Below are 20,767 nucleotides of genomic sequence, written 5' to 3'. Positions count from 1 at the left end.
CTTTGTCTAGGGCAAATACATTAGCCCAACAAATAATTTTCCATATGAGCACATAATGCAGAAGAGTGCCAGTCACGCCTGTCTTTTCAGCTACTCTCATACATTTGGATAAGATTTCACCATTAATGGCATCATATCTGGAAATGAGGAACAGCTATCAATTGTAAACACAGCTTTAGTCAAGGCTCCAGTCAATGGTTGAGAATCTGGACCTTGAAGTAACATTCCTCCCAGGGCAGTAAAACCTCTTTGGCTCCTACTCCCACTCCTCTTAAGTTATGCATCATCTTTTTATTGTCTCCTTCTTTGTCCTGAGATTCTTGAGTGACATGCTCTTCACGGATTCCGTTCCACTCTCAGTGGGAACACTATGTAATAAGCCAGAAACCCATTACGTGGGGTGTTCAAATAAAACAGTCACTGTTAAGTGTCAAGAATGTATTTTTAATGTTCCTCTTGAAAAATTCCGGTTTGGTGCCCAAAATATTACCTGTTACTATAATTGATGAGCTACATCCTTCTTAAAACAGATTAAAAATTAAATATTTTTATTTCTACCATACAGATCTACCATAGATTAGGTCTAAGTCCAGTACACCATTTCCTTGGTATTTAAATAAGAACTCACTGCCCAAAATGAGCAAGTGTTTTAGGGTGTATTTTTTTTTGTAGGTATGTGCTTTAAATACTCAAATCATTTTTTTCCAAATTCCCTACTTCTCATTATTCCAGTCATTTGTAGACCCTTCATCTTCCTGAGCAATCACTTCTGCTGGTGATTCTTCTGAAGAGCGTGGAGGTGGTGATTCTCCTTCACCAAATCTTCCTGGATTTTCATCAGAATAGATTTCTGAGTCGGCATTCTTCCCTCTGGATGCCCAGAATGATTTTATTGCCGCCCTAAAATGAAAGAAACATCTTGTCTAAAGTCCAAGTCTAACCAGATTGATAAATACATTTTCTTATGTACACTGGGTGTCCTCTCATTCACTATCCATATTACTTTGTTGGGGGCTGGCTATAGTAAATGGAACCTGCCTGACTTACTAGCAACTGGGGTATTGTAAATATCCTAGTATAGACAAATTAGTTGGCTGTAATCACTCCCGGTTTTAGAGTTGGAAGAACTATGATTAAAAAAAATACAAAATCCCAGCTGTTCACCTACCAGTGAATAATTATGAAGATCAATGCAAAGATCACACCAATAAAAATAATAATTCCAGTGACCAAGACTAATATCAAGACAAGATCAGTTTCAGGTGTGGTTATTCTTCTTGTTTGTAATTCTAAAAAAAAAAAAATCCACACATGATCAATTTATCCCAAATCAATCAATGATATTTATTGACCGCTTACTGTGTGCTGAACACTATACTAAGTACTTGGGAGAATACAGTACAACAGAGTTGGTAGACACCTTCCCTTCCCACAAAAGCTTTCACCCAAAGAGCAATTTAAGTGGAATTTTGACAGCAAAGGAATACTTAAAGAGCAACAATAGCTAAAAAAAAACCCCAAAAGGTTGATAAGGGAGAAGTAGGGATTTAATCCTTTCCTCTCTCTTGCTCATTTGTGTTCATTTCACTACTAGATAGCACCTCTATCTTAGTTTTTCAGGGGTAGAAACAAAAGAGGAAAGCCAAGTAAAACATTCTTGGTACTCCCTTAGGGATTCTGATAAAAACGTATGGTAATAGAGAGGTTTGAAACCATTGGCTAATGAGGTTTAAGAATCCGGGGATGTAAATGAATGATTTTAAACTTTTCCCCAGCATCATAGTTGGCTCAATGAGAGTGTCATTTTGAAATAATTGATGAAATAAGCCCTATCGCTTTCTGTTGATTACTTAAATTAACTTGTTGAATTACCATCTTGGTGATTATTCTTTATTTGTGATCAATTACCCTTTGCGATCATTCTTGATAATTAAGTTTCATTTCCTCCCTTTGTCTAGGGTGTCTTTTGTTGTCAAAGGGAGTCAAAATTTCTCCAAAGTAGAACATTACTGAGCGCTTACTGTGTGTACAGTACTAAGCACTTGGGAAAGTACAATACAGCAATAAAGAGAGAATCCCTCCCCACAAGAAGCTACAGAAATCAACAAGGGTAGTTCATTTACAAGCACTCTGGGCTGTAGGAGAGTATACATAAGTTTTGATAGTTCAGTTTTTTGGAATTTGTGGTCATAAATAGTTCCATGTTTTCATTCCTTGTGTTATGGTAATTTGCATTGTTTGATAATCCTACCATTTTCTTTAGTGTACACAATCTTTGTGTTTGTCCAATCTTCTCTAACAAAATAAAAACTCCTCAAGGCCAGGGATCCATGTCTTCCCTTCCTACATAGAGAAGTAGGGAAGGAAAGCCTTCTCTTCTAACAAGACAGACACTTTAAAGGAAGTTATAATCTAGCCCAGAAGTCTTTTAGAACAGGATAAAAAGGCAGTGTGCGTTATGAAGTGTTCCAACCCAGAACTAATCTAGTCATCCATTTTGATGCAACCTCAAAAATTTCTGAATCCTGCCTTGAAAAATCCAGATAGACATAAAGCAACTAGGAATTTACCAGACATTGTATATACTGTGTATTTTACAGAGGCAATTATTTCATTGTCTTCTGATGTTTCACACAGAAATGCTACTGGGTGAGTGTCCCGCTGTACTTCAAGGATAGCTGAGTCATTAGGAAGTATGAGTGCTTGCTATTTTAAAAAAAAGAGAGAGAGAGAACAAGGTACATCAGTCACAAAAAAGTGGTGGTTATTCTCAAATAAGAACTAAGAGAATTCTGTCTTCTAAACCAGTCTTCTGTATACAAAAATTGATGATTAAATCTTGGCAACAGTAGAAAGGCAAACTTAACACAATTAGAGTGACTTTTTGGTGGAGAGTGAAACAATAACAATTCAAACCGTGATAAAATTATGTTTATAATTGGAAGTGACTTTTTGTGCAGGGGCAGCTATGGATATATGATCAGGGAATCAAATGAATTATATTAAAAAACACAAATTGGGTTCTTCATTAACTTACCTGCTCCGGAATTAACATTTTCCACACATATCTGAAACGATTTTCAGGTGGTACAAAAACACAAGGAAGTTTCACACTAGAAAGGCTTTCAGAAATTGGTTTACCCCCTAAGGGAAAAAAGGTTTTGTTGTCAAATAAATATTTTCAGAAGTATCTCTACACATCATAAAATTGCTGTCAACTAAAAACTACTTTTTGAAGGCACAGTCAACAAACATACTATTATTATTTGGAATATGCTTATTCAAATCACAAGCAGGCCTGAAAAATTGTAATAAGAGCAGAAAAATTATTTTAATCTGCAGGCTAGTCTAGGGCAGAAATGAGATTTTTAAATATGACTATGATTGCTTTCTATGTGCTAATTAGCCTATTAGGCAGTCATTTCTGTCCATGTGCATTGCACTTCTCAAAAATTAAAGATATTTCCCCAGAATATATATATATAATATATATAATGCATTATATATATATAATATACACACACACACACACACACACACACATTATCTCTCTCTCTCCCCTACCCTCCCCCTCTCACTCTCAAAAAGAGTTTTACTTACATCCACAGTCTACTGGTCCTCTGCATTCTTCTACACGAACAACACACTTTGTTTCACCTCCAGGACATCCATTGGTTAATAAAACTTCTCTAATGCCAATGCCTTTGGCAAAAACCAAAAGAGTGTTAAGAAAAATGATTTCTATGGTCCCTTACTTTTCCTCTTAGCATTTTTCTATATCTTCTCCCTTAATGATGGTTATTGATGCCAGAGTGTAGAACTACCTTAGGCCTCTCAAATTGTATTTTTCCAGAAAATGTGCTTTTCATAGCTAGTTCTGTTCAACTTCCTTGCCTAACAGGGCCATGATAACCAATTAAGCTGAATTTTTGCTACCACCACCACTTCATTGTTTTCAGGCCATAGCCCATATTATTTTTTCAAGAACTCAACCCTTATTCTGATTGTAAGCTTCTTTAGGGCAGGGCTCGTGTCTACCAGTGATACTGTACTCTCCCAACTGCTTAGTATAGTGCTCTGCATACAAGTACTCAGTAAATACCACTGATTAATTGATTGGTCACCCACCAAAGTATTTATTAGATTGTGAGCCCCTTACAGGACAGGAATCTTTTTTTTTTGGAATGGTATTTGTTAAGCACTTACTATGTGCCAGGAACTGTACTAAGTGCTGGGGTAGAGCAATGTCTACATAGTCCAAATTCCACGGGGGCTCACCTTATCTATACCTTATCTATATAGGTTTTGGTGCTTTGCACATAGTAGACACTTAATAAATACTGGTATTTTTTAATGTGAGCCCTTCAGGTGTCCAGCAGGATATGCTTGACCTCTCATTGTTCCCATTGCCAGATCCTGGAAATAGAGCTGTCGGAACCATGTCTAATTCCTACCCATGTACTTTCCCCCAGGAGTTAGTACAGTGTTCTGCGCACAGTAAGTGCTTAATAAATACCATTACTACTATTGCCAAAAGAAGGACCATGAGCCATTTAAATGTTGAAGACAGATAAATGTTACTAGCAGGAGTAGGGGTAGTAATAGTAATATAATCCTTAGATTATGAGCCCTGTGCAAAACAGGGACATGTCTGATCTGTCTTGTATCTTCCCCATGTCTTAGCACAGTGTTTGGCACCTAGTAAGCAAGTAGGAAATATTTATAATAATAATACCCCAAAGAAAGTTTGACCATGATCTCTTCATCTCTCTGCTCCTATTCTTTACTTCCCCAGTGGGGATGGGGTAAGAGAGGGAGGAGGAAGTGGAAAAGCAGAAGGAATATTTTTATTTCAAAAGTTCCATGGAGACCTCTAGTGAATATGAGGGAGGAAGGATACTTTATTAAAAGCAGCAGAATATGGCAGGATTGTGATTCTTGTTGAAAAAGGAAAACATTTTAGTGGGAGCATTAATTGGTGATAAAAATTGAAAATATTTTTCAAATAGGCATTTTGACAGTATGTCAATGCATCATTACCAAAATGATGCATATTTTTTTTTGGGGGGGGGTGGATTTTTTTAGAAGCCTTAGTGCACAAAGAAGAATCTGCATAGTTACTTAAGAGCTTGATCCTTCTAAAACGAAGAAAGGCTGAAGCAGCTAAAATCTTCTTGCTGGGTTTAAATGTGAACAGCTCATTTGGATTCTGAATTACCCCCTCCCTTCCACAATAAAAGTAGTGCATCATTTTCTTCCTCTAAATGTGTCTGTAATCTGATGAGATTTAAAATATGACATTCACCTCATAAAACTACTTCAAGTGACAGAGAAGACAATAATAACACCTCCTGAAATTGTCACAAACAGAGATCATTCTCTGCCTGCTGAGATTGTGTTAGGATACAGGGATAGAAAAGTGTACATTGCAGTAATACATTCACAGGTTGGTTTAAAGACATTGCTCTTTAGAAATTTGAAGGCCCACAAGAATGAGCGAAAGAACCGGGTAACAAAAAATCCCCTACAGGAGAGCCCAGAAGTCCGGTTAGCTTTCTAAAACTTGGGAAGAAAGCTGTGTTTTTAAAAGACAAATGTTCAGACACTCTTTTGATCCCAAGGAGAAGATAGAGTGGCTCTGTAAGGATTCTTCTTCTTGTAGCCCATGTGATCAGTTGCTTATTTCCCTACCCACAATTTGTTGGGTTTTTATTTTATTTTTTCTCATTCTTTTAAGAGCTGCTAATTCTGTAACAATTGACCTGCTGTGAGGAGGGGCAAATTCTGTTCAGAACAAAGTTAATATTATTTATATATTACCAGGTGCTATCTGAACATTACCATCTTCATGCAAGCAAGGCTCTATTTCTTACCCTTGTCCAGAAATTTCATCTCTGCGATAACTGAAAGAGGACAAATATCTAACAGTTCCTTATAGGTCCTGGATCTTTTCTCTGTGTCATCTTTTTCCAAAGACAGTGTGTCAATGCATGACACATAAATTGTATAAATGAGGAATGCAAAATTGACTACTACTGACAAGCAATTTGGGGGGAGAGATCTGGCAATATTGTATGTGGGAAGACATCTGTGAGATGTATCAGAAGATCTTTCATCTTCTGATACATCTCACAGATGTTCACAAATGGAGAAAATTACTTTAGTAAAGGCAGCTCAAGTGCCAATAAATTTAGGAAACTGGTTTAAAATTAGGATTGCGCAGGCTGTGAAATTAATAAAACCACACATCTGACCTAAACTTTAATGACAATCAGCTTGATTGTTTTTGTTAATTATAATTATTGGAAATTGAAATTACAACTTCTAAATTGCTACAGTTAGCACTTTTTTCCCCTAAAACAAATTCCAATATGTTTTATTCATCTACTGTGCTACTTACCACATGTTACTGTGCATAGTCCAAATTCTATTTCCCTGGATATTGTCCCATTTGAATCTAAACATAAAGAATGAAATTATATTTTTAATCAAATGAAATCATCCCCAAATAAAGTCCTATATCTCAGCCAATATGATATTTTTGAAGAAAACCACGCTTGCTTGTTCCCTGGACTTGAGCCTATAATAATAATAATGTTGGCATTTGTTAAGCGCTTACTATGTGCAGAGCACTGTTCTAAACGCTGGGGTAGATACAGGGTAATCAGGTTGTCCCTAGTGAGGCTCACAGTCTTAATCCCCATTTTACAGATGAGGTAACTGAGGCACAGAGAAGCTAAGTGATTTGCCCACAGTCCCACAGCTGACAGGTGGCAGAGTCAGGATTCGAACCCATGACCTCTGACTCCCAAGCCCGGGCTCTTTCCACTGAGCCACGCTGCTTCTCTGGCAAACATTGTACAAATAATTTAGTAAAATTCATGAAAATGAAGTATTCAGCGAGAGCCTCAGTTTTTAAATCATTTGATCATTTTGTTGGTGACTGAACCAAAATTACATTTGAGACATCTTCCTGCCCCCTACTAGCTAGCAATCTATGGAAAACAAACTCTCAACTTTAAAAGTTGTAGGTCTTAAATAGAAAAGGGTGCCCAAATGGTTTTCACCAAAAAGTCTGTTTGACTCCTGGGACTCACTGAAACTTCAAAACCTGGAAATCCGTTCACTTCATTTTCTGTATCCAAATGTGTCCTAAATGCTTGCTTCAGCCTCAGACCTGGCAGGTTAGGCTTAGGAAATGAGCGCATTATATGAGTTAAGCAACTGGAATAGGTCTTGTGGGTTTAAATGCTTTAGACTTTTCATTTTTTCAAGTTGTTTTGTAGGCTGGGACTATTCAAATACAAACTTCTGGTGCAGCCTGAATTACAATTGATGAGAACACAAACACAGGTTCTGCCTGTACACATGTGCAAAAACCCTGTATTTGTTTAAGCCAACAATATTACCTCTGTATATACATTTATCCAACTAAAAATTTTTCCTTATCAGTGAAATGTTTTATATTGTTTCTATTTCTGACACCTATGAAACTTCAATTCTTAATGGTAGCCTTATCTCCCTTAAACACACACTCCCTTATATGCATGTTCTTACACAGTAAGCTTTTCCAACCCAGACCTTCAACAGCCAGCTCAAAAAAGCAAAGGCCCCTGTCCTTAAATCCTTCTACAACAATTGCATTTTTACACGTTAGAAAGATAAAATGTTTTGTATGCTGGTCCAAAAGCCCAAAGATTTATTATACGCTAGGTGTCTAAGTGAGTAAATCTTCCACATCTTAAATGTAGTTATAGACAAAGGACTGCAATTAGAGCCTTCAAATAAAAAAACATCTAGGTCTTTGAGTCTGAAATCGCTTCTCCAGTTGCATATTTTTTTATTTTGTTATCCATAACAGGTCCTCTGTAGAACTGAGGCTTTAAGGATGCGATGACACCAGTTCACTCTGAGGCAAGGTTACCAATTAGATGCTGATCGAAGATTTAGACCAGGAGGCCAATAAAAGTGATGAAATAATTTTCAGAACATCGGTTCAGCAATACCTCAATACACAGGGAACGGCATATCTCCCCTAGGGATCAGAAGTTCCTTCTCATATTTTGCCAAGCTAGGTAAATTTCAGGTAAAGTGATGCGAACAAGGCTGATAGATGCTTTGGTCCCACCATTAACCTCATAGAGTCAATTTTCTGAGCTCCATACTGCGGCTGGCTATTCGTCAGAGGAAACTGGAGAAAATACAGCTGCCAAAATAATATCACAGGGAAGATGAGAGGACATGGTCCAGACCTCAGAGTCCTCCCAAGGACAAAGACAAAACCAGCCCCAGTCAGCTCCAAGAAACCTCCTAAGCTTGCCAATATGCGAGCAGCTAATCAATACAACATAACCAGCCCCTTATCATGTTTCACTGGTTAATGAACCAACAGAATGAGGCAAATTTATGTATCCAATGCCTCAGGACTCTCCATTGGCTAACTTCTCATCTGAAACTGTCACAAGTTTAGTGTCTTGCTTGGTGTTTTCTACTCCCATTTTCCTCTCCGATCTGGCCTCTAGGGTTTTTTTGTGGATGACTAAAGCATTGAGTAAGCATAGATGCTTTTTTGCCCAATACCCACATGAAACTTCACACTTTGGTCTAATGGGAAGAACACAGGAGGGGGAATGAGGAGATTAAATACTGGCTTTGCTACTTGCTGGTTGTGGGACCTTGAGCAAGACACTAAACCTCTCTGGACCTCAGTTTTCTCCTCACGGAGGAAAAAATACCTGCTCTCCCATCCCTTTAAACTGTGAGCCCCCGGTGAGACAGGGACTTTGTGTGATGTGATTATATCGAAAGGGGGCATGTTCCATTGGAAAGAGGCAGGTCTGGAAATCAGGAAAATGGGTATCTGATCCTGGCTCCCACTGCTTGCTTTCTCTCTGCCTCGGATCCTTCGTCTGCAAAATGGCATTAAGATCTGCTTGACTTTCCTCATGGAGTGTGAACCTTGTGTGGGATGGGGACTATGTCCAATTTGTTTACAATGCATGTATCCCAGCGCTTAGTACAGAGTAAGTGCTTAATGGGTACTATTATTATAACATCACCGATGGAGAGTTCCTTATAAACGTGTTGTAAAAGTGATGTGTCCTGCATGGTCAATCGATCCATCAGTCAGTAGTATAGAGAAGCATCATGGATAGAGCATGGTCCTGGCAGTCAGAAGGTTATGGGTTCTAATCCCGGCTGTGCAACCTGTCTACTGTGTGGCCTTGGGCAAGTCACTTAACTTCTCCTGTGCCTCAGCTCGTCTGTAAAATGAGGATTGACTGTGAGCCCTGTGTGGGACAGGGACTATGTCCATTCTGATTAGTTTGTATCTACCCCAGTGCTTAGTACAGTGATAGTAAGCGCTTAACAAATATCATCATCATTATTATTCATTGAGACCTTACTATGTGTAGAACACTATCTTGGAAAGGGAGCCTGGGCCCTACTTTTGGGTGGTTGGAGGATGCCAGGGGCAGGGTCCTGCCTGCCCATCCTGGGGCCCGAAGGAATGAACTCCCCCAGGCTGTTTCCCCTGTGGGACTTTCTCAGGCCCCACTTAATGTGCCTATTTAATAATAATAGTAATAATGTTGGTATTTATTAAGCGCTTATTATGTGCAGAGCCCTGTTCTAAGCACTGGGGTAGACACAGGGGAATCAGGTTGTCCCACATGGGGCTCACAGTCTTAGTCCGCATTTTACAGATGAGGTAACTGAGGCACAGAGGAGTTAAGTGACTTGCCAACAGTCACACGGTTGACAAATGGCAGAGCTGGGATTCAAACTCATGACCTCTGAATCCAAAGCCCATGCTCTTTCCACTGAGCCACACTGCTTCTCTATTTGCATCCACAGCATGGCAAGAGCATGGGCTGGGGAGTCAGAGGACGTGGGTTCTAATCCCAGCTCCATCACTTGTCTGCTGTGTGACCTTGGGTAAGTCACTTGACTTCTTTGGGTCTGTCAAATGAGGATTAAGATTGTGGGGATTAAGACAGGGACTGTGTCCAACCTGATTGAGAAGCAGCCCTGCCTAGTGGCGAGAGCATGGGCTTGGGAGTCAGAAGACGGGTTCCAATTCTGCTTCCAACGCTTAGAACAGTGCTTGACACATAGTAAGCACTTAGCAAGTACCATCATTATTATTATTCTCTAGGCCTGTTACCTCACCTGTCAAGTAGGGATTAAGACTGTGAGCCCCACGTGGGACAGCCCTGATTCCCTGGTATCTACCCCAGTGCTTAGAAGAGTGCTTGGCACATGGCAAGCCCTTAACAAGTATTAGTACTGTGATAAGCCCTTAAGGAGTGTTATTATCATTACAATGATTCTCTGGGCCTGTTCCTTCATCTGTCAAGTGGCCCATGAGACTGTGAGCCCCACGTGGGACAGCCCTGCTGCCCTGGGATAGACCCCAGGGCTTAAAGAGTGCTTGGCACATGGAAAGCCCTTAAGAAGTATGATTATTATTGTGATAAGCCCTTGAGGAGTATGATTATCATTATTATTATGATTCTCTGGGCCTGTGCCCTCATCTGTCAAGTGGCTCTTGAGACAGTGAGCCCCATGTGGGGCAACCCTACAGCCCTGGTATTCATTCAGTAGTATTTATTGAGCGCTTACTATGTGCAGAGCACTGTACTAAGCACTTGAAATGTACAAGTCAGCAACAGATAGAGACAGTCCCTGCCCTTTGATGGGCGTACAGTCTAATCGGGGGAGACAGGCAGACAAGAACAATGGCAATAGAGTCAAGGGGAAGAACATCTCATAAAAACAATGGCAAATAAATAGAATCAGGGTGTGTACATCTCATTAAACAAAATAAATAGGGTGATGAAGATATAAACAGTTGAGTGGACGAGTACAGTGCTGAGGGAGTGGGACGGGAGAGGGGGAGGAGGAGAGGGAAAGGGGGGAGAAGAGGGTTTAGCTGCGGAGAGGTGAAGGGAGGGGTAGAGGGAGCAGAGGGAAAAAGGGGGGAGCTCAGTCTGGGAAGGCCTCTTGGAGGAGGTGAGCTTTAAGTAGGGATATGAAGAGGGGAAGAGAATTAGATTGTCGTAGGTGAGGAGGGAGGGCATTCCAGGACCGCAGGAGGACGTGGCCCAGGGGTCGACGGCAGGATAGGCGAGACCGAGGGATGGTGAGGAGGTGGGCGGCAGAGGAGCACAGCATGTGGGGTGGGCAGTAGAAAGAGAGAAGGGAGGAGAGGTAGGAAGGGGCAAGGTGATGGAGAGCCTTGAAGCCTAGAGTGAGGAGTTTTTGTTTTGACCCTGGGGCTTAGAAGAGTGCTTGGCACATGGTGAGCCCTTAAGAAGGATTATTATCATTGTGATAAGCCCTTAAGAAATATTATTATCATTATTTTGGGGCTTCCCTGTCATCTGTCAAGTGGCCCGTGAGCCTGTGAGCACCACATGGGACAGTCCTGCTGCCCTGGTCTGGACCCCAGTGCTTAGAAGAGTGCTTAGCACATGGTGAGTCCTTAACAAGGATTTTTATCATTGTGATAAACCCTTAAGAAGGATTATTATCATTATTATGGTGCTTACTTGTCATCTGCCAAGTGGGCCATGAGCCTGTAGGCCCCAGGTGGGACAGTCCTGCTGCCCTGCTCTGGACCCCAGTGTTTAGAAGAGTGCTTGGCACATGGTGAGCCCTTAACAAGGATTATTATCATTGTGATAAGAGTGGTTTGCACAGAGGGATTTGTTCGGGGGTTGGTGGGATGGCACCTTTGCCGGTGTCCGGTTGGGGCTCGTCGGGCTCTTCGGGCTCTTCGGGCTCTTCGGGCTCGTCGGGCTCCGGCTCCGCCTCGGACTCCGGCTCCGGGTCTTTGTGCTCTCTGAGCTCCAGCTCTTGGCTGTTGTTCCTCGACTGCGCAGGCTCGGGCCCCGCCAGCAGCAGCAGCAGCAGCAGCAGCGGCAGCAGCGGCCCCCCTAGCGGCAGGCGCGGGAACAGCAGCGCCCCCCGCCCAGCCGAGCGCCCCATGGCTGCGGCCCGGCCCGCTGCGCCTCCGCCCAGTGGCGCCCCCCCCCCCCGCCCCCCGCCGTTCCCCCGGCAACCATTCGGGCGTCACAGCCACACTTCGCCTCGCGCCTTCCGAGCGCCCCGCGTGGCGGGACGGGGAATGGAAGGGAGGAGGGCCTCTGATTGGTTGGGGGGGAGCAAGGGGGACGCCGGGGATTGGTTGGGGGAGCAAGGGGGACGCCGGGGATTGGTTGGGGGGAGCAAGGGGAGGACTTGGGATTGGCTGGCACGCCTGGGATGGGGGAAGCAAGGGGGGGGTCACTTGGGATTGGTTGGGGGAAGCAAGGTGGGGGGGTTCACCTGGGATGGATTGGGGGAAGCAAGAAGGGGGGGACCTGGGATGGGTTGGGGGAAAGAAAGGGGGGTCACCTGGGATGGGTTGGGGGAAAGAAAGGGGGGGTCACCTGGGATGGGTTGGGGGAAGCAAGGGGGGGATACCTGGGATGGGTTGGGGGGAAGCAAGAAGGGGGGACCTGGGATGGGCTGGGGGAAACAAGGGAGGTCATCTGGGATTGGATGGGGGAAAGAAAGGAGGGACACCTGGGATTGATTGGGGGAAGCAAGGGGGGGACACCTGCGTTGGGTTGGGGGAAGCAAGGGGGGATACCTGGGATGGGTTGGGGGAAGCGAGAAGGGGGGGACCTGGGATGGGTAAGAAGGGGGGGACCTGGAATGGGTTGGAGGAAACAAGGGGGGGTCACCTGGGATGGGTTGGGGGAAAGAAAGGGGGGGAAACCTGGGATGGGTTGAGGGAAGCAAGGGTGGGTCACCTAGGATGGGTTGGGGGAAAGAAAGGGGGGACACCTGGGATTGATTGGGGTAGGCAAGGGGGAGGACACCTGGGATGGGTTGGGGGAAGCAAGAAGGGGGGACCTGGGATGGGTTGGGGAAAACAAGGGGGGTCACCTGCGATTGATTGGGCGAAGCAAGGGGGAGACACCTGCGTTGGGTTGAAGCAAGGGGGGATACCTGGGGTGGGTTGGGGAAAGCAAGAAGGGGGGGGACCTGGGATGGGTTGGGGGAAACAAGGGGGGGTCACCTGGGATTGGTTGGGGGAAAGAAAGGGGGGAAACCTGGGATGGGTTGAGGGAAGCAAGGGTGGGTCACCTGGGATGGGTTGGGGGAATCAAGGGGGGACACCTGGGATTGGTTGGTGAAACGGGGGCTTCTAGCCACGGAGCGTATTCATTCGTTCAATCGTACTTAATGCTAATGATGGTATTTCTTATGCGCTTATTATGTGCTAAGCACTGTTCTAAGCCCAGTGGGAGATACAAGTTAATCACGTTGTCCCACTTGGGGCTCACAGTCTTCATCCCCATTTTACAGATGAGGGAGCTGAGGCATAGAGAAGTGAAGCGGCTTGCCCAAGGTCACACTGCAGACAAGTGGCGGAGGAGGGATTAGAGCCCAAGACCTCTGACTCCCGAGCCCGGGTTCTTTCCTATCCCCAGCACTTGGCGAACAGTATGTACTTAATATCACTATTATCATTATTATTACTGAGGAGGAGGGAGTTCCTGTGGATGGGAAGAGGTTGGGGGCAGGAGTGAGGGGAAAAGGACAGCATAAGGCTAAAACCACAATCCGTCAGTCAATGATATTTATTGAGAGCACTTACTTTGTGCAGGGCACTGTACCAGCCGTTTGGTAAAATACATTTGGGAGACGTGATCCCTACCTACAAGGAGCTTACAATTTTAGTGCTTATACTTTAGAGTTGACACCAGTGAGCCACCCGACAGCCATCGATCTACTTCCCTGGGGTTCCCCGGCCTGTCAGAGCCTCTTGTGGGTTCAGATGAACTTATTTTCCCAACTACTAACCCACCTTCGGCAATCTACTGATCCCCCAGAGCCCGCTATGTGTTTGAATGAAGAAACCTATTATTCAAGGCTTGGAAAGTGATTAGTGGTAAAGAGGCGGGGCAGGAACGGGCTAAACTAAAAGAGCTAGATAAAGTATAGGCAAGATGTACATCTAAGGATGATTGGAGGGTGGAGAATATACTAAGAATATACTGAAAAGATTAAAGATTTTAAGGCTGGAAAGGTGAAGGCTGAAAAAGGACACAATTGAAGTCTCACAAAATTATAAAGGGATTAGTCAGGGCAACACAAGGCAATAGAACTAGTCTGTCATAAAGAAGCTTGAAGGTGGTAGGTTCAAAACCAACCAAAGGAAACTTCTTTCTCAGAAGATGAAAGTTGTTACTGAAGGAAGTTGGGCAGGTAGGAAATATTGTTATGCCAACCAAAAGAGAGGGTTAGATAAACTCACAGATGAGAGGACTATAGCAGGATATTAGAGGGAAAGCTTGAGCTATAGAGAGTTGTTCGTTTAGACTGTGAGCCCATTATTGGGCAGGGATTGTCTCTCTCTGTTGCCGAATTGTACATTTCAAGCGCTTAGTACAGTGCTCTGCCCAGAGTAAGTGCTCAATAAATGCTATTGAATGAGTGAATGAATGAATGAAGGTCCCTCCCTAGCCATTAAGTTGGAAATCCAGCAGGGCAACCTTTTCGCAATTCCTAGGAGCATCCATTAATTATATGTATCAAATGTGTCATACTGTCCTACTCACCCAACCACTTAGTGCAGTGCTCTGCACACAGTAAGCACTTGATAAATGTGATTAAGTGCTTACTGTGTGGCAAAACACTGTCCTAAGTGCTTGAGAGATTCCACAGTAGTGTTGCTAGACCTGATCCCTGACCACAGGGAGCTTAGAGTCTAGTGGCGTCCTGGTGCCGCTAATCAAGTCGGTACGGGGCATTTAATTGGCCAACAACAGCCCTGTTTATTATGTTTCTTCCTGCTTATTATGTTCCTTTTCCATCAGTGGTATTTACTGAGTGCTTACTCTATGCGGACCACTAGACTAAGTATTTGCTTGATACAGTTCCTTGTCCCTTTAGACAGATACTAGCAAAAAATACTCGCCTTTCCCCTCTCCCCATACCTACCCTATGTGACTTTCTTTTTGCTAGCTATTTCAACTGCTGTCACTTTGTGTCTCCCTCCACCTTGCCTCCCTGTTTGCCGGTGTCCTCCATGCCTCCTAATAGTACCGCAACATACGCAGCAACAGCAGGGCTGCGGGTGCTCTGCTTGCACTTGCTACAGGGGTGTGTGCCAGGGCATGTGTCGCACTGAACACACAGCCTGGATGCAGAGTGTGAACTTTTCAAGAAATCTGACACACTTTCTTTCTTCCTGGAGAAGCAAGATTGGGACCTGCAGAGGGTTAGCTTTGAGCCAAGTACTTATCCGTGACGATAATGGAAGTTGAGTAGATATGTTCCCCCTCAGAGGATCTTGATTTATGTACCAGCCTCAAGGCTGGGACACTAAAAAAGACTCTAGGTTTGAAACCATTCTTACTGCTCAGTTTTTTTCTAAAAATTCTTATACCTGCTGCACCACTTTCAAAGTATCTGCCGACAAGTGTCTTGGACGTATTCTACTGTTAAGGGAAACAGAACATGCAGGGTTAAGATTTTTAGAACTGTTCTTGAGAAAAGCATTCATTTCCTAGGACTCAAAACCCTCGACGCCAGGAACATTCGTGTTTTGTTTGAGTACTTACCTGAAGTAGACGCACTTCTTAAAGGAAAAAAACAGATGGAGAAAATTCATGACCTAAACCAGGTTTCAAATGAGAAAATTCAGAATTGAATGTGTGCATCCCTTAACTAGATCAGAGGAATGTTAGTCACATAAACTCTGAGGTACCTGATTTAGCTGCTAGGAGTTTTGGTGACCTAAAAAGTAAATGAGAAGTCCTAATGGAGCCAAATGGAAATTTGAGATCTCAAAGATGGGTTTGTGGATTTTGCTCAGAAACAGGGCAGATTGAAACAGTCCGTAACAACATGGAATGAGACAGTAAAGAAGATTGGCTCAGCAGAAAAAGGCCAAGGTCAGACTGAAGAGCCTGAAATGAAAAAAAAAAAAAATGTGCTGTAACAGGCTGTACCCAAATGCTGCTCTAACGTTGTACAATTATACAAACCTCCTGGGGTGCTTATGACAATGTTTAGGCAAATAATGTCACATGAATTATCAACCGATTTTGACAATCTTGCTCTCAGGTGGCTTGTGAAGGAAGTTTTTCTACCTGAGAGAATATCGAAATATCAAAATATCAGCTGAGAAGCAGACCGCCTGATGAGCGTAAATTGTGATGCTTCGCTAGGTTTAAGCCATGATGAAATCACTGAGTGTGTCACAGCTGTACACAAAACCCCCGAGGAAGCTTAAATCTTCCCAGTACACATGGTCTGCTTGTTGGAGTGGGGCAGGAGATTCCCCGAACCATTTGCCTCTCTCAAATCTACCTCACAATTCTTCTCCCCTTAAGAAGCATCATACCCATTCCCCCTTGCAAAAGTGCTTTTTTAAAGGTACAGAATTACCACAGAGTGGAGAAGTGCTCAATATGTTTATAGACATGAGAATTATCTTTTGGGGCCAGGATTGGAACCTCTGTATTACCACCCTTTCCTTTTTTATTTTTCCCCTCTGGATTTAATCAGTCCCCTAGAGAGAAGAATATTGTTTCATCTCTAAGGGAAATGAAATCTCAATTAAGTGGGCCAATCAGCCTCCTGCTAGTGTCTGAGTGAATGCATTCTCTTCTTGTTTTGTATGGTAACGCTCAAAGGAGGTTGGGTTCAATTCAAGCCCTAAGAGCTTCTTTGTCCCCACAGCTAACTACTAAGGCCGCATGATCCATGAGAACAGGTGTTAAATAGCAAGACCTTTGGCAAGACCACGGATCTGCCACTCTGATTCTAATCCCCGCTCCCCGCTCTGCCTCTTGCCTGCTGTGTGATCTTGGGCAAGTTGCTTCACTTCTCTGATCCTCCGTTTTCTCATCTGTAAAATTGCGATTAAATACCTGTTAACTCTCCCCTTTAAAATGTGAGCCCCATATGGGGCAGAAACTGTGTTCAACCTCGTTATCTTGTATCTAACCCAGTGTGTGGTACGGTAAGCCCTTAACAAATACCACAATTATTATTACTATTAATTAGCGAGGGGGTGGGAATCACTTCTCCAGTTATCCCAACGGCCTCTCTCTCTCCTCCTTTGAGACTTCTCCTTAGCTCCCTTCCCGCTGCTGGAATTCTGGGCCTAAGTATAGCCCTGCTATTGTCAAGGAAGGAAGCAGAGTGGAGTTAGAGTACTGATGGGATGTCCATACCCACTATCCTCCTGCCCAGTTTCTCTTATGGACCTTGTCCTGCAAATGAGAGCTCAAGTGGAAGACAGAAGCTCCAGGAGCTGTGGGATCATAGTAGGGTAACTAGCAGAAACTATTTATTCTGGTTCCTCCACCTGGCCTTCTGCAGTCAACTGAGGCAGAGGGGGCTTTATTAGGCAGCCTTGCTCTTTTCACAAAGCCAATATTGTGCAGTCATTCCCTCTGTACTTTTTAAATAACTCTTTTACTGGTCACAGATGATGAAAGGTGGATCGGATCTGCACTAACCATTTATTCAAGTAATCAGAGCTTCAGTGATGGGATCAAAACTGTGATAATATTATGCTTCTCTGCCACTGGGGGGTTTAAACATGTATTACACTGGCTAAAGGTTAGGGTTGAAGCGCATGTTCTCTCTATCCCAATTCTTGTATTCCCAGGCTGAGTATTTTGCTCTACCTCCCTCCGTACCAATGGGCAGCAGCATAAAGAATAAACCCAGAAGTAAAGGGCACCTGAGCCCAAAAGAAGCATAAGATGCTCTGTAAGTAGGCACCCTCCTGGCACCTGAATGTGCTGGTCCCAGCTGGGCAAAATGGCATTGAAAATAGAGCTGATCATAGCTGTATCTTCTCTAGGTCTGTTTCCTCATCTGTAAAATGGGAATGCCATACTCCCTCCTACTTAGACTGGGAGCCTGATGAGAGATGTGGATTGTGCCCAACCTGATTATCTTGTATCTCCCCCGGTGCTTAGTTCAGTGCTTGGCACACAGTAAGTGCTTAACAAATACCACTATCATCATCACCATAACTTCCTCTGGGCCTGTTGCTTTCAGATGTTCTGTTTTCTTTTTCCTCCATTTTGTGCATGTTGCACTCAGTGAAACCGTGACTACAATCATGGAGGGCAGAGGTGTACTAGGGAAGGTGAAGTGAAAAACTGACAGCTTTTCATTCAGGCTGTGTGTTTCCAGATAATCGAGAAGCTGCATGGTCTAGTAGAAAGAGCATGATCCTGGGAGTCAGAGCACCTGGGTTCTAATCCTGGCCCTACTGGTTATTTTCTGTGTAATCTTGGGTGTCATTTTTTAACTTCTCTGTACCTCAGTTTCCTCAGCTCTAAAATCAGGATGAAATACCCGTTTCCCTTGAACTTAGACTGTAAATTCCTCATTAGACAGAGAATGTGCCTGACGTGATTATCTTGTATCTACCCCAGTGCTTAGTTCAGTGCTTGTCACATATATCACAATTATTATAATTTATGTAGGGGTGGGCTTTTCCACCCCTGATCAGGTGCCTTAATTCTTCCCTTCACGGCTGCAAACTTGCCTTCTTCACTGTGTTCTCTCACATCTAAGCTTCAATTTCTTCCTATTTAAAATAAGGGTAAGAACTTGTTTGCAACTTGTTTATCTTGTTGGTTGACCCTGTGGGCCAAGCACAGACTTCTCAGAAAACTAGGAGCAAAAGGCAGCAAGCATTTTGGAGGTTTACAGTAATTATGTCTGTCAGGTCTGAATTCACTAATCTCTAGGTGTCACTGGACAATGGACTCCAGCCATTTCCATGCTTTTGGCAGCAAAAATCTGAACAATTTTTATTCAACATTTTGTCAGCGATAAGGTAACCTGAAGAGCTTTGAGTGTGAAGAAAGTGGAAAATTGGAATTCACTGAAATATTGTTTTCCATGCTATTAGGCTTTTTTTTTTCTGATCCTCTTGTGAGTCCCTCTCCACAGATTTTATTTTCCTGAAACTTCCATCAACAACAACTGATCTTGAGAGGTCAAGGCCCATCTGCAGTGTGAAGAGGCAGCATTGAAAATACCCTTTTCTCACTTCTTTCCCGTGCATAGATAATGCATTGCTTCCCCCACTGAATAAGCATAGTTGCCATAGTAATGACTTTGGCCCTCTCCTAGATCAATACTGGAGCAGCAGAAGGTGTCTCAGGTATTCCAGCCAGTCTCTGTCTGCAGCCATGTCCCCTCTGGGTTTCTTCTCTCAACTTGAATGAAGAATTCAAATCCCTCCTTGCACTGGCCATTTTATGAAGTGGGAAAAAAATTAAAAACCCTTCTGCTACTAGTCTGGAGGAAAATGCTATGATGAGCTTATTGGAGACCACTGGTTCTCTGTTCTCTGAGCTGCTCTCTTCAACATGGTATAACTGTTTATAAGCCCTTGTTCTATTTTGAAGCTGTCTACCAAGAATTCCCCCCACTTCTGGGTTATTGTGCTTCTTCCTATCATCCTCTTTCTTCCTCTCTCATTCTCCCATCAGCTTTCCACTGTAAACCTCAAGTCTTCCTCATGAAACTAATTTAGGTGTAAAAGGATCTGAGCCTGCTATTCCAGAAACATATGTACCCCTTGTGGGGCAGGGACTGTGTCCAACCTTATTAACTTGTATCTACCCCAACACTCAGAACAGTGCTTGGCAAATAGTAAGTGCTTAACAAACACAACAATAATAATAATTTTTTTAATGACTCCTTAAGCATGTCCCCATTATAGATTGTTTAAATGTTTTTAGAAGGGAGATCTAAGAGGATGTTAGAAAAGTTAGGACCTGCAAATAGCCTACTTTCCTGGCAGCTGAACAGCCCATATTCATCCTAGTTGCCAGACAGGTCCATTTTGCCAGCCAGACACCAATGACTTCAAACACAGTTTCGTGATCATCTTGAAAATAATGCTGTTTTCTAGAAATGCATCACTGCGTGCCAGAAAGAGAAAACACACCATTTTTCATCTGCTGCAGAACTTTACGGGGGTGAAGCAAAATAAAGAAGGGGATCCCTTGGCTGATTCTTGATTCTAGTTTTCTTTTTATATCAATTGTCATCATATCCTGAGCCGCACAGTTCTTTCATCAAGATCTGGCAGTAAACAAACCTTGACTTGTCGGAAAGAATTTCACTCACGGTTTCCCTAGTCATGCATGTTATATGAATGAATTCCAGAGTTCAGTCAGCATTTGTGTAATGTGACAGGGAGTGTTTCATTTGATACATGTATTTTTGAAGTGGACTGATTATGTCATAAGAAGGGGCATTGTTTACCGCATAATCCTACAATTGTGATAATTTTTTAGGGATTCACAGCACTGCCATCTAGCAGTGTTTGTGAATTCAGTGCATCAGCCCTGAATTTTTCCCCCATTGTGAATGTGACTGAAATTACATGAAGCCGGACAACTGAGATGCAGAATGAGAAGCTGCCTGGAAAAAGCATAGATAATTTTACATTTTTATTTTACTTGCTTGTAACTCCTTCTCTAGTCCTATGAAGTGGCTGGTAACAATTTTTATTTGCAGGGAGGGTCCAGTGGCCTTAACTAGAAAGTACAAGGCATTTTTGAAATCAATTTCCCCATAGAAAATGGCATTTTTTTCCCCCCAAATCTACATGGGAGAAACCTAACTCTGTGCCAACCTATCTTTGGTGGGAAACTGGTGTTGCAGACAGGATCTGTTTTAGAACATTGATGTCAGAACACTCATCTTATTGAACCAC

General features: G+C 43.1%; 1 protein-coding gene and 1 long non-coding RNA gene across 2 annotated transcripts; one reads left to right on the top strand and one right to left on the bottom strand.

Moving 5' to 3' along the window:
• Positions 1–423: 423 nt before the first annotated feature.
• SPACA1 (sperm acrosome associated 1) lies at positions 424–12,026 on the bottom strand. Its single transcript, XM_029047023.1, has 7 exons — positions 11,739–12,026; positions 6,401–6,457; positions 3,601–3,702; positions 3,038–3,144; positions 2,571–2,706; positions 1,169–1,289; positions 424–900 (listed from the first exon to the last, which is right to left on the bottom strand). Exons 1-7 carry the CDS (start codon positions 11,992–11,994, stop codon positions 714–716), a joined length of 966 nt encoding a protein of 321 aa, XP_028902856.1. The 5' UTR covers positions 11,995–12,026; the 3' UTR covers positions 424–713.
• Positions 12,027–13,403: 1,377 nt separating this feature from the next.
• Positions 13,404–20,059, top strand: LOC120639022. Its single transcript, XR_005661133.1, has 2 exons — positions 13,404–13,500; positions 19,958–20,059. It is a non-coding gene; the product is annotated as an uncharacterized LOC120639022 (long non-coding RNA).
• Positions 20,060–20,767: the final 708 nt, after the last annotated feature.

This window comes from Ornithorhynchus anatinus, chromosome 19 (assembly GCF_004115215.2).
Source record: "Ornithorhynchus anatinus isolate Pmale09 chromosome 19, mOrnAna1.pri.v4, whole genome shotgun sequence".
Taxonomy (NCBI): Eukaryota; Metazoa; Chordata; class Mammalia; order Monotremata; family Ornithorhynchidae; genus Ornithorhynchus; species Ornithorhynchus anatinus.
This window is presented reverse-complemented; position numbering and strand designations above follow the sequence as displayed.